Source organism: Engraulis encrasicolus, chromosome 20 (assembly GCF_034702125.1).
Source record: "Engraulis encrasicolus isolate BLACKSEA-1 chromosome 20, IST_EnEncr_1.0, whole genome shotgun sequence".
Taxonomy (NCBI): domain Eukaryota; kingdom Metazoa; phylum Chordata; class Actinopteri; order Clupeiformes; family Engraulidae; genus Engraulis; species Engraulis encrasicolus.
In genome coordinates this window covers 12,592,821-12,606,302 of record NC_085876.1, presented here as the reverse complement: position 1 = coordinate 12,606,302, position 13,482 = coordinate 12,592,821, and the positions used below count along the sequence as shown (strand labels likewise).

The 13,482-nt window shown below is 48.1% G+C and overlaps 1 protein-coding gene across 4 annotated transcripts in view; it reads left to right on the top strand.

Annotated features, from left to right (window-relative positions):
• kmt2ba (lysine (K)-specific methyltransferase 2Ba) overlaps window positions 1-12,836 on the top strand; it is a 47,155-nt gene extending 34,319 nt beyond the window's left edge. For 3 of the 4 annotated variants that reach the window (XM_063185422.1, XM_063185425.1, XM_063185421.1), the window contains 10 exons: window positions 545-700; window positions 1,047-4,578; window positions 5,320-5,634; window positions 5,916-6,025; window positions 6,308-6,439; window positions 6,817-7,075; window positions 7,327-7,434; window positions 8,726-8,809; window positions 9,523-9,652; window positions 10,191-12,836. In XM_063185422.1, the coding sequence (XP_063041492.1) occupies window positions 545-700; window positions 1,047-4,578; window positions 5,320-5,634; window positions 5,916-6,025; window positions 6,308-6,439; window positions 6,817-7,075; window positions 7,327-7,434; window positions 8,726-8,809; window positions 9,523-9,652; window positions 10,191-10,466 (5,102 nt within the window). In that variant the 3' untranslated portion in view covers window positions 10,467-12,836. The remainder of the gene's footprint in view (window positions 1-544; window positions 701-1,046; window positions 4,579-5,319; window positions 5,635-5,915; window positions 6,026-6,307; window positions 6,440-6,816; window positions 7,076-7,326; window positions 7,435-8,725; window positions 8,810-9,522; window positions 9,653-10,190) is intronic. The other variant, XM_063185424.1, reaches the window with a different exon arrangement.
• Window positions 12,837-13,482: the final 646 nt, after the last annotated feature.

Sequence of the window (13,482 nt, the reverse complement as noted above, 5' to 3'; positions counted from 1 at the left end):
GAGTTAACACCAAAACGTGGCATGGAAATCTTCGGGTATATTGAAGAGGGAAGTGTGGGGCACCAGGTCAACAAACAAGAACAGCTGACAGCAAAGCATCAAGGATATCTGGGCTTCCATAACTCCCATGCACTGTTTTTGCCATTGACTTCAATGTTAAACGCATCATGGCCATTATGAAGACAGAGAATGTCCTAACCAAGTATTGACCATTGCATGTTATGTAGAAAGTACCAAATTTCAACTGATTTAATGTGACCCGAATTTTGATGAAGAAAAATGTGATTTTATAACAATATTCTAATAATGCGAATTCCCCAATTCATGGGTTTTTTGAGCTGGAAGGCCAGCGTATATAAAAAGAAAAAAAATAATGATTGGAATAGTTAAAAAAACTGGGCCATGAATCTACAATCCATGACAGTTTAACATTATTGATGGAATTATGGAAATAAATCAACTTTTTCATGGTATTCTAATAAAAAGGCCTGGAGCTGTATTTTGCCGTTTCAACATTATACACATGTTATTTTTTTCTCTACAGCCATGGGAACAGACGTTGGCAAAGTTCTACAACCCATGGAGAATTCCACTGACATTTTGTCGCCACAAGCCAAACACAATGCTGGATCCAAAACGCCACGCGTCTCGCACACAAGGCGGCCAGTGGGCGGCCTATCCAGACCCCTGCCTTCCCCTGGTACGTTTCTGTTGAGGTTTGCTTCAGCAATGCCTACAGTGTTTTCCAAATTATGATTATAATTAATTAAATGTAATTTGCATAATAGTGTGGAATACCTCGTTTCTTCAGGTTTTGCATCCTAAAGGAAAATCTTGCCGTGTCTGTTCCGTATGACATTATGTATTAATATATGTCACATCTGAGTAAAAGTTGCAGGATCAGCCAAATAATGAGAAAAGTTTGGTACTTATTAACCCATTTCAGTCATACCGACTCTGTTGAATATCTTTGCCTTGGTTATATCCAACTCACCTGTCTGAATACAGATGTGTGTAAGCATATTCATGCGTGTTGTTTTCCACAGGTAATGGCGGCAGCAAATCTCACCACATCCTTACCATCAGTGATCTGGAGGACGGCAGACGCCCCCGCCGCCTCAACTGCCCCGTCCGAGGGCGCAACGCCTCGCCGCCCCAAGCCGACGGCAGCTCACTCCTCCCCAGGTCTCTTCCCTTTGGCTCCCCAAACCGACAACCCAACTCCTCCTCCTCCTCCTCACTTCCCAGGTCTCCCAGCACCTCAGGTCTCTCGCCACCTTACAATGTCGACACAGTCAACAGCCACTGCTCGCCAACCACAGATCCTGTGTCTTTTCAAAGACATCTGTCAGAATTGGATGAGATAAGTAGAGATTTTACTGCTCTGTCGGACACAGAGGAGGCTGCTCTGATGCCCATCAATGGGCTAGAGGCAGGGCCAGTAGCCGATGGTGACAATGGCAATGACGACCAGGCTGTGCTCTTGGTTACAGATGAGCTAACTGCTGATGTAACCGCTGCTGCTGAAGGGGAAACGGTGGACCTCGTTACGGCCCAGGGCACCGTGCCTTATGGACAATTTGACATGGAGGACACGGACGAGGCAGTGGCCTCGATGCTGAGCAGTAACTTCGATGAAGCCCTGTTGCAGGAGAACATGGTGCTGCAGTACAGGGCCCACACGCAGGTGGACGAGGGCACGAGGGAAGGGGCAGTAACTGAGGACGGGCAGGACGAGGACGTGGACGTGGACGTTCTTAAGAGCGCCCAACACAAGGCAGAACCCTCCTCTGTCGTTGTAGACTCGCAGTGTCACTTTGCAACCTCCAAAGAGCCGACGTCGCCTTCAGGACAGAGGCCAGCCGACAATGACTCCTCGGATGACGATATGGATCATTACTTGAATTTCTCGAGAACAGTGGTGATTGCTGAGGCTGGCGAGAACTCCATGGCGGTGGAGGCTGCGCAAGCAGGCGTGAACGGCCTACCTGTCTCACGAACCATCTCGCAGCTAGACGGTGCCGACAACGAGTCTGAGAGCGACTCGGGGGAGCTGACCGGAGAGGATGATTCTCAGGAACTGGACTCTGAGCCGTCGTCAGAATCTAGTGGCAGCAGTGTCGAGCTCGTAAGTACAACGGCGGCGCCCGAGCACGGTCATTTGAAAGCGTCCGGTGTGGCGTCTGGATCGAAGACCTTAGCAGTAGAGTCCCAGGATTGTCTCATCATGGATCCCGACACTGGCCAGTTTGTGTCTGGTGATACGGCAGGAAGGAGTAACTACGAAATGGATGATGAAAGTGATGGGTCTTCAGAGGACTCTTTAGATGTAGATGAGGAGTTGCTGGTTCCGCCCCCGGTGCCTCAACAGGTGGCCAGCAAGGCGTTGAATAAACCCAGACCTTTTAGCAACCCCAGAGTACGACTCCTTGACCCAGAACCCTTCACAACACTGAATGCGTCAATGACTACTACTCCTCTCTTTCAGCAGGGGATGGTTAGGATGGGTCGGCCTAGGAAGGGTGACCCGCATGACTACACCACTACCTCACCCGCCGGTAGGTCTCGGACTCGAACAACCACCACCCCACCTTCTGGGGGCAGGTCTCGGGGACCTGGTAGGTCCCGTACAGTCACCACCTCACCTGGCGTGGGGAGATCTCGAGGTCGTGGCAGGGCTCGTAGGACTACCAGATCACCTGGTGTGGGTAGGTCTCGAGGTCGGGGCAAAGCTCGTATGATCACCAGCCCACCTGGCGTGGGGAGATCTCGAGGTCGTGGCAGGGCACGTGCGATCACCACCCCACCTTTTGCCCTGGATGGATCCCATTCTCTTTCAATTACTACCACCCCACCCCCAACTTCTGCCCATAGCAGGGCTCGGACTAGCCCTCAACCTTGTGAGATCACCAGCCCACCTGGCGTGGGGAGATCTCGAGGTCGTGGCAGAGGACGTGCGGTCATCAACCCACCTGTAACCCTGGACGGATCCCAATCTCTTTCAATCGCTACCTCCCCACCCCCAAGTTCGGCCCCTAGCAGGGCTCGGACTAGCCCTCAACCTTGTGAGATCACCACCACCGCCACCCCCGCACCCCTACCCCAACCTGCCTCTGTGGATATGTCTAAGACTCCTGCCCAGCCTCGTGCCATCACCATCACGCCACCACCCCCTGTGCCTGACTATTCGAAAAATTCCGGTACCCCTGTACAGCCTCCTCGTACTACCATCAATGTCACCCCGCAACCGCAGCCCCCTCCTGCTGCCCCCAGCAAATCTGCTAGCCATGCTGCCCTGCCTAATTCAATTGCCCTCCCCTCAGTTTCCCCAGCCCCGCCTGCCTCAGTTGTAAAATCTGTTACCCCTGCCCCTCCTCGCACTGCTGTTGTGTCCGTGTCTGCACCCCCGCCATCACCATCAGCCTCCTCACCAGCTTTCCGCGCCGTGCCCCTTAAAGACCCAGTCACGGCCGCCCCAATAGTAATCAACGGATTCGGCTCCAAGGCGCCGCAGAACGACACGCCCAAGGGAAAGCCGATCGTCATTCGCCTGAAGAACCCAGACAAGCTCACAGAGCAACAGGGAGCCGTTGCGACCTCCACCCCGCCTAAGCCTCCTCAGATTCTCCTGGTGAACCGCTTTGGTCAGATTCTGATGAAGGACCCTCAGAGCAACACCTACCAGAGCCCCAGCACCACGTCGCCCTCGCTGAACAACATCAGCCAGATTGCAAAGCTCATCCACAACACGCAAGCCGCTCTGCCACGGCAGGTGCCAAAGGTCACGGTCACCCCGGTTTCAGTTTCAGCACCTGCTACGGTGGCAGTGGCGCCCTCAAACCAGCCACGCGTCACCGCGCACATCATCTCTTACACCCGGCCTGCTCCCTTGCCAGTGCCACCTGCCAACAAAGTTCTGGTGCGCAGAGTAACCTTGCCTTCCGGTCAAACAAAGCCCCTGCTACAGCAGCAGAACACTGCAGGCAGGCAGCTTCTCCCCACCACCACCACCATCACAGCAGGCAGGCAGCTTGCCACCACCACCACCATCACTGCAGGCAGGCAGCTTGCCCCCAACACCATCACTGCAGGCAGGCAGCTTGCCACCACCATCACTGCAGGCAGGCAGCTTCCCCCCACCACCACTGTCGTGCGACTCGACAGTGCACCACAGCACGCATCGGCCCAGTCCATCATCGATCAAGCCATGGCCAGCCACTGGACCGGGCAAGGGAAGCTCCCGGTCCCAGTTCCGATACCGATAGCGGTCCATAGATCCCCGAAACTCAGCCCGTCCCAGTTCACCGTGCACCCTTTCCTGAACAAACTGGAGTCTCCGCAGCTCATCGGCCCTTCCCCGTCAACACTGGCAGCGATGGCGCCAGTACAACCAACGGTGCCGGTGCCACACCGAACCAGGCCTGCCATCCTGAGGCGACCGACAACGTCCCAGGTGCGGGTGAAGAGGGTGTCCTCCGTGGCGGAGCGCCTAGGAGTGAAGAAATGCCGCACAGACTTCCTGCCCCAAACGCCGTCTGCCACGCCAGCCTCAGCACTCGCCATGGACGATCCCACAAGGTTACAAGCTTTTCAACTTGTGGTGGTTGGGAATTCAAATGCTTTTTGAAAAAACTCCTGCACACTGGCCATTTAGCCATTTTCTTTAACACGCCAGATTTTGGGCCTAGAACCTTCATCAGGTAAATTTAAAAGAAAAAAGAATTTACCTGATGATGGTCTAGGACCAAAAACCATGAAATGGTCAGTGTGCGGGAGTTTTTTCAAGTTCTCTAAGTGATCTACGCACCTGCCAGCAGAGGTGTGCGGAAAACATCACAAGCTTAATGTTTGAATTCAGCTGCAATCCTCTATGTAGATCCATTAGTTCAGTGAAGAGAATTTAGTTTGGCTGCCCTAGTCTCTTAAACAAAAAACAAGTAGTAATACTGTAGTATTTCTATTTTATACTTTTTTATGCTAGGACTAAGGCTGTCACTAAATTGCTCCTGAGTTAGTCATTAGAGTTGAGAGTATTGTGTTCATACCTTTAAACAGCGTAATTAGTGTAATTTATTTTTGTTTGTATCCGATTAGCTAGCTAGTTATTCGAAATGTCAATAGTTTTTGTGCCCGAGATTAGATTTTCTAGCATCAGTTGCATTGTTTTCTTGCATTATTTTTGCATTAGTCACAGTTGCTTGCCATGCTCTTGCACAACTGTACCCCTATGTTCACAGTGTATCATGTTTCCCAAAATTCTATGGTCTCCATGATACTTGCAGTAAAATTCAGCATGATGATTCTGTTCTTGCCCCCCAGGTCTATTCGAGTTCGCATGAAAGCCCCATCGGCGAGGGACATCCTGGACCTTGATCAGCTGACCTCTGCTGGTGCCGAGCAGCCAAGACCCGAGATCTCAAGGCCAATCGTCTCAAAGCAAGTTGCCTCCAAATCTGACCTCCCCAAACCTGAAGGCACCAAACATGAAACCCCCAAATCTGAAGCCTTCACACCTGAAATCCCCAAACCTGATGTTCCCAAATCTGACGCCCTCAAATCTGACGCCCCCAAACCTGCAGCCCCCAAACCTGCTATCCACAGACCTCCCATAACCAAACAAGGCGATGGCAAAAAGTAAGATGTGTCAAAATATTCCAACAACTAATAAGACTAACAACGAATGATGGTAACAACGGCTACTAATCTGTATATATTGTTTTGTTTGAGATCCCTGGTTATCATCTAAAACAAGGAAATCCCATTTATGTGATCTGAAAAAAGGGGGCTGTATAAAACTGCTTTGTTAGAGGTCTGTGCTCAGTGTGCATTTCTAAATTATTTCAACTTTGCATGACTACAAATAAATTGACGAGTTACATTTCTGCTCTCTAATGTGTCATGATGCCTGTTCCTAGGGAGACGACTAAAGAGGGCCGAGCAGCTTCCAAAGGTGGTCTTCCAACCAAGGCCCATGTTTGGGTGAGCGCTCGAGACGGAGAGCTGTCTGACTGGGGTCCATACTCGGGTACGTTAGGAGCCATAATGTTGGTTGTTGCTTTCGTGGGATCTGTAAAGGGATCTGACCTTGGTTCATTGACCGCCCACTCTACGAACAGGGTTTTTTTGGCCAATTTGTAGTGTGCAGAAGTTTGCTTTCCGTCTTTCTAACCTTCCTCCTAACTCTATTGCTATTGTTAACTGCTTGCTATTTAAGAGTATGTCGGTGTGCATTATTTTTGATGAAGCAGCCGGATTGAAGTAGTTAGTGCTCTCTTTTGCTCATCTGACTCTTCCTCTCTCCCTCCAGGGCTCAGTTCAGACGAGGAGTCGGAACCACACAAGCGGCCAGCAGTGGAGTCGCCCAGGAAAGACAAGCCCCGCCTCAGCTTCCTCATCACCAGTGATGACGGCTTCAGAGTGGAGGCCGACAGCATCGAGGGTACGTCGCTGCCAACTCTTACATATGGCCACACTACCGCAGTGTTTTTTTTTATCATTGTAGCACCATGTTCTCTCTTACTCCCTGCCTCTCTCTCTCTCGTTCCCATTTTCCTTTTATTCCCTCCTACTTTGTTCTGCCTTCCTGGACTGATACAAATAATTATTCAACTGATGTAGTTATGTGATGTATGCTGCTAGACACCTTAGTTGCCTCTTTTCTTTGCTCTGCTGTCTGCTCCCATAAGGGGTGTTCCTAGCAGGTAGACCACCCTCAGAGAGATGCATCATTCGCTAACACTTTTTGTTATCCCCTCATTTCCCCTCTTTCTCGCTCTCTTTCTCTCTCTTTTCCTGCACCCTCTTCTCCTCCTCCAGTGGCGTGGCAGGCTGTGCTTGATGGCGTGCAGGAGGCGCGTATTGGCTGTGGGATGCAGCAGCTGCCTGCCAGCGCACTGAGTGGGGTGCAGCTGCTGGGCGTGGTGCACAGCGCCGTGCTGTACCTGCTGGAGCAGCTAGGGGGCGCCGGCAAGTGCCACGCGCACCGATTCCGTTTCCACCACCACGAGAAGCTGGAAGAAGAGAAGGAGCTGCCCCTCAACCCCAGCGGCTGCGCCAGGGCAGAGGCCTACCAGCGGTAAGGGCCACTGCCAGGGCAAAGCTAGGGGGTGCCTGTTGTCTAGTGGTTGTAAGCTGGCTGTCTCCAGATCTGCCTGTTTTTTAAAACCTTTTGAAACACTCTTTTGCATGAGAATTTGCAATTTCTTACAAAAAAAAAAGTTATCATTGGAGCATAGTGTAGTGTATATATTTGGCTGTGTTCTTTCATTTACCAGTACCCAGATTATATTTTGAAGCCTGTTGTACTTTTGCATGTTTTTCTCGCAGAAAGTCCACGTTCGACATGTTTGACTTCCTGGCATCGAAGCACCGGAAGCTGCCGGAGACAACGGTCTGCGATGACGAGGACGACGACCTGCCTCTCAAATCCACCAGGTGGGAAATTCACCTTTTCAAATGAATAAGAATGGGAAGTACAGGCCTTGGTCATGGCTCAAACGGCTAAGGCCTCTCAAATCCACAATTTGGGGTCTTTTGCACACTATCCACATTTGCTGCGTTTAAAATCAACGTTTCAATCTATTGACCTTCTTCAAGCAATTCAACCTGGTTTGTGAAAGTTTTGCAGTGGAATTTAATTGTTTTAATGTAACTGCAGCCTTCTATTACGAGCCCAGAATACAACCAGAGGGAGAGGGAGCGCGCGCCCATACAGATACTTTGCTTCGGTTGCAAAGTTGTGAGAGCCCTAGTCGTAAATGTATTTGGCGGTCAAACTTTTTAGTCTACTATATTAGACAACAATATGGCTACCTCGCTTAACCTTCATATTTCAGTAACGTTCAGTCTACGGACCGGAGATAACAGAAATTGCATGTATTTCCCTGACATTTGGCTGCAGCAAGAAACAGTTTGCCTTGCGAAGTCTGGAGTAAATAGGGAGTGAAACAACCGCAGATACTGGAAATACGACAGTCAATGTCAATGACGTTGCCGCATCTCGTGTCCATAAGCTCAAGGCGAGAACGGGAGGAAACTCAAACAGAGGAGTGAGGGACACACGCCTCTTGAGTAAGAAATGGACCGATGGTCTCCTAGTCACTTGCACCATACCGTAACTGTAGCCTACCTTTTCAATAAATGAACCAAGTATTTTATATTGGTTCAAAATACGGTAGACACATGTTTTTATTCATTCCACTGGTAGTTTTGCTCAAATAGAGATACAGGCCTGTCTCTAATTCTGGCCTCCTTCCAATTATGGCCTGGTCCAAGATGCACTTGAGTAAATACAGGCCCCGGCCAATATTAGAGGATTTACGGTATGATTATTTCTAAATTAATGCTCCCACATTTTACAATAAATACAATACAAAACAATATGTATTATATATATAGCACAGTACCACAACTATAAATACTCTGTGCTTTCAAATTCGTAGGGCGCTGAGCCGGTGTTCATGCCTATGGCATTAATAAAGGCATTGTGGTAGTATTTTGAATGGTTACAAACAATAATGGGCGAGTTGAAAGGGGTCATATTTCATATTTTGCCCTAAAAGTATGCAAAATTGTACACATTCACGGTGCTATGAAGTCATGGAAAATGCACCTGATGTCATGGAAAAGTTTGGAATTGTTGTCAGTCAAAAAAAAGTGGGAACCCTGTATATACACACAAAATAAGACTGAAAGGAACTCCCTCATCCCCTCTTCTGTCCTGCAGGCGTGCCACCAACAGCGAGCTGCCCGCAGCCATGAGGTTCAGGCACCTGAAGAGGACGTCCAAGGAGGCCGTGGGAGTCTACAGGTACAGATTATCCTTTTGGATTTCTGTGAGGACTTATCCCAGCACACTTCTCATAGCTAGCATTGTGTGCAAAGCAATACAAGCTAGCAAAACCAAACAAATGTTCTTAAAGGTGCACTGTGTAGGGTGGTGGCCAGAGTAGGCTGTCAATTGCCATGATAATTCTAGAATATTTACTAAATAATAAACACATTTTTACTAGTGTTTCCAAAATACAATAAGTTTTGCTACAAAGATGTGTATTTCTGGACATTCATAATGATGGACATGGACAAAAGATCCACCATTTCATGTATGAAAAGTGTAATTTTTCCTGTCATAATGAATACTTAAAATCTGATGTTGATGGTATTTGAAAAAGGAAACATTTGTGAATGGGCAGCATGGATTCTGGAAAGAATTGGCTTCACAGAGATTCACAGGTTTGAAAGTTGGCATTAGCAACATAGGTAGGTGGTCATCAGGCACTGTAATATAAAACATGGGCATAGCCAAGGTGTTACTTAACAACCTGAGAGTTAATAATTAAACAGACATTGATACATTATTACGATCTTCCACACCCCCAGTAACCAATATCAAACTGGCAAGTCTTTGATTTTTCTGTTTCTCTTCACAGATATGCATGTTTTCAGACACTCCAAATGATCCCAAAGGTCTGTGTGCAGACGGTGTGTGAATCTGAACTGACCACTCTCCCCCTCTCTTCTCAGGTCTCCCATCCATGGCCGCGGCCTCTTCGGCAAGAGGAACATTGAAGCTGGAGAGATGCTGATCGAGTATGCTGGCAACGTCATCCGCGCCGTTCTGACAGACAAGCGGGAAAAACACTACGACAGGAAGGTTTGTAGTGGAATACAAATAAAACCTTGAATCTTGGACCTTGATTTGGAGATGAATGCCTTCGCACTCTTGTTGATTTATCTAACCTGTTTATTTGGCAGTAAATATCTCCTTTCATTCCTGTGTGTATTAAATCAGTGTTTCTCAACCAGGGTGCCGGGGCACCCTGGGGTGCCGCAGGCCCCCCTCAGGGGTGCCGCGGAAACGTGGCTGATAAATAAATTATGTAATATAATACATATTTGTCTTTGTAGTTTGTGTGCCGTCTCCAAATGTGTTACTTTTCTAAGCTTGTGTGGTATCGGATGCAATGCCACGTTACGGCTTGTTGGTTTCGGGTGCCTTGAAATTTTTCATGAATTGAAAGGGTGCCTTGCCTAAAAAAAGGTTGAGAAACACTNTATTAAATCATTTGTTGAGAACAAAAGCTGTTGTGCTGCCACACTCTTGGCATGGTGCACAGGAAAGTGAACCATACACACAATTATATATGTTCTTTGTCAGCTAATTAACCAGACTTGGTGTTTTATTTCTTCAGGGTATCGGCTGTTACATGTTCCGCATCGATGACTTCGACGTGGTGGACGCCACCATGCACGGCAACGCGGCGCGCTTCATCAACCACTCGTGCGAGCCCAACTGCTACTCGCGTGTCATCAACGTGGACGGCCAGAAGCACATAGTCATCTTCGCCCTGCGCAAGATCTACCGCGGTGAGGAGCTCACCTACGACTACAAGTTCCCGAAGGAGGACGCCAACAGCAAGCTGCACTGCAACTGCGGCGCGCGGCGCTGCCGACGCTTCCTCAACTGAGACAAAGAGACGCGAGCTTGAACAAGACCAGAGATGGGCAGTGAACTGCCTCTGTTAAAGTGTTTGGGTTGTGTGCTAAGCTAAATTCCAACTGTGCTGTGCGCCGCTGCTGCCACGTCCCGAGCTAAAAGAAAGAAGCGCAAGCTTGACCGGGACGACAGAGAGGGGGTGTGGATGAGGGGGGTGAGGGGCCGGTGATGGAGGAGAGTTTTGAAGTGGCTAGTTGCGTTCTATTGGTCCGCTGATTCGAGGTGAGGGCTGCTGGAGGCCACTGGGCGGTGTCATTACAGCAACTGTATCACACTCGCATGCTCGCACTCGGTGCTGCTGTCGCTTCCTGAATGGAGCCATAAAGGAGCCTGACCAAGATTGGGATTGTGTGGATGACGGGTGAGTAGGGGTTGTGGAGCGGTGTTTAGGGTGGTGACTTGAGCTGCTGCTGCTAGCCGTTGGGCACGGTGTGGGGGGTAGGCAACACTACACTCCTAAGGAGTAGCATGATTTTACTGCGGCATATGAAGCCCACAGAAGATGATGTGAACTAGTCTGAAAAGGTCTGGCTGACTGTGTTTAAAGCGGCGCGTTCTCAACTGGAGAGGGTGGTGTCTTTTGGCCTGTCTCACCCTTTGCTACTCACCCATGTTGGTGTGCTGATGTTGGAAGGAGATTATGATGAATTGAATGAGGATGTGGATGAATGCATGGACGAATGAATGAATGAATGCATGTGGATGAATGAATGAGGATGTGGATGAATGCCTTGTATTGAACCAGCCACTCACCAGCCAGACCCTTTCACACAAACCTACTGGTTGAAGTGATGAAGTCATATTAGGCTTGACCACTTAACAGCCTCCAAACAGCATCGTCCTGTCGGCGATGACCTCAGAATGTTTTTTTTTGTTTTGTTTTTTTGGTGATGTGCTTATTATCCACCTATCCCAGGCACCAAAGCCATGGGATCCAACATGGCTTACTACTGTACATGTGCTGGAATGATATGAGCCATTCATGCTTGTGTTCTTGCCATAACCTCTTGCTCTTATTTGCTGCAGTGCCACCCTGTGGACACTGGTGGTAAAGCGTCGATCCAGAGACATCTCCCATCCTTTGTAAGGGGAGGCTCATGAAGTCTGTAGGTTTTTGCTTGTTCGAAAAAGCCAGGAGGCGCTTCATTGATCTAACACTTTACAGACTTGCAACTTGACTACACACAAAAAGAACAGACTCCGCATACCCTCATAAACATTGGGGCACCCTAGGATAATTTTTTCTACAGCCGAATTCTGGAGATACAGGAACCTGCTTTTCTACTGAAGACACTGCTGATTCCGCTCGCGTTATTTCCCATAGGTTCTTCTTGAGAAGCCCCAGTGTTGTTTTCCTCCCACCTGTCAAAATAAACCCAGTTCAATGTCAGTGACTGTAATGGCCCCACTGAAGGATGAAGAGCCTTTTCCCCCTCCTCTTTACTCTCTCTTCCTACCCATTCAGACTCTTTCAGCCAGGCTTCCTCAAAATTATTTTATGATGTTCTTTCCATGTTTGTTGGTGTATGTTCGTTACAGGCAGACAAGTAGGGAATCTTTTAAGTGTTACAGATATATAACATCCTCAGAACAGCCCAGGTTTTTCAACATCAACATCAGGGGGCTTTCTCCATCTATGGTCGGTCACATAGCAAAGCTTAAAATAAAATAAAAAGCTTAAGTAACGCCAAAAGCAAGCATCAGGCTAAAGCAAAGGAAGAACTATCAGTGGAAGCCTTGTCATCCTGACTTCCAGAGATGATGTTGCTGATGCTGTGCATCAGGTACCAAGAAATCAGCAAATGTCCATCAAACATACACCAAGTGTGACAGAGGCCTGTGGTGGGGGTGGTCCTCAGGCTGTTATTCTGGATTAGTCTGTACAGCAATGCATTATGGACTGGTAAATGGTGACATTTCCGTGGACCAGACTTCACTATACCTCCCTGGCCCATGTGGTACTGATGTTTAGACAATAATTGTCCGAAAAAACTACCATCACCATTTTGTAATTCACAATGCATGGCTGCTGAAAGCTAGCTCCTACCCAGCCCTTTAAGTAAGGCGGTTAAAACATGTTGGAATTGGTCACCCCGTTTTTGGTTGTCCTGAACTGGTGTACTTACTACTTGGTCAGGTTAGAATTGTGTACAGGTGTGCATACATAGGTTTTTGAATTTTAAGGGATATTGAACATAACTTACTTGCTGTTCCAGCACAAATTTGAAAAATTGTCTGTATATACTTGTCTACAAGGATTTCCTAACTTGTTCGAGTTTTTTACGCACTTTTTTAATTTATGATGCTATGGTCTAAAATAAAGATGTTAAATGATGTTTGAGCAATTGTGTCTGTCTGATGTGAATGGTTTCTAGGATAACTAAGATGTGTGCCACCATGTTTTGTAGCATATCCAAGAAGTGTGCCATCATGCTCATCATCTCACACAGGACCTGCAGTAAAAAGTGGGATCGGCACATTGGTCCGATAGCTCATTAGTCTGAACTTCAGGCTTTCTAGAAGAGAGGTTCTATGGATATGATGAGGGCAAACTCGCAACTTTTCCGGGTGGTACAGATTTCAGAGGTTCTTCAAGGACACTTAAACCATGATACTGGAATGGCCCGCACATAGTCTAGTCCTCAATCCCATTGAGTGTCTGTGGCAAAGTGTTTATACTCAGTATTCATGCAACTTGGACCAGCTAGAACAATTTTCAATGGAGGAATGGGCCAAAATCCCTAAGAGGGCATGTACCAACCTAGTTAACAACTAATCGAAGAGCCTGGTGTCAGTTTTGATTCAGAAAGGTATACCGTATAGATAGATTTCATGTTTACTAACAGCGCGCCTGCGCACGGCGACAAGGGGCAGAAAGGCTTCTACGGCCATAGAAAAACAGTATACATCTCTGTTAAAATCTACGTGTGTTACTTTTTGTTATTTTGCTAGTTGCTCTTTTTTAAATAAAAAACGGCCGGTACACA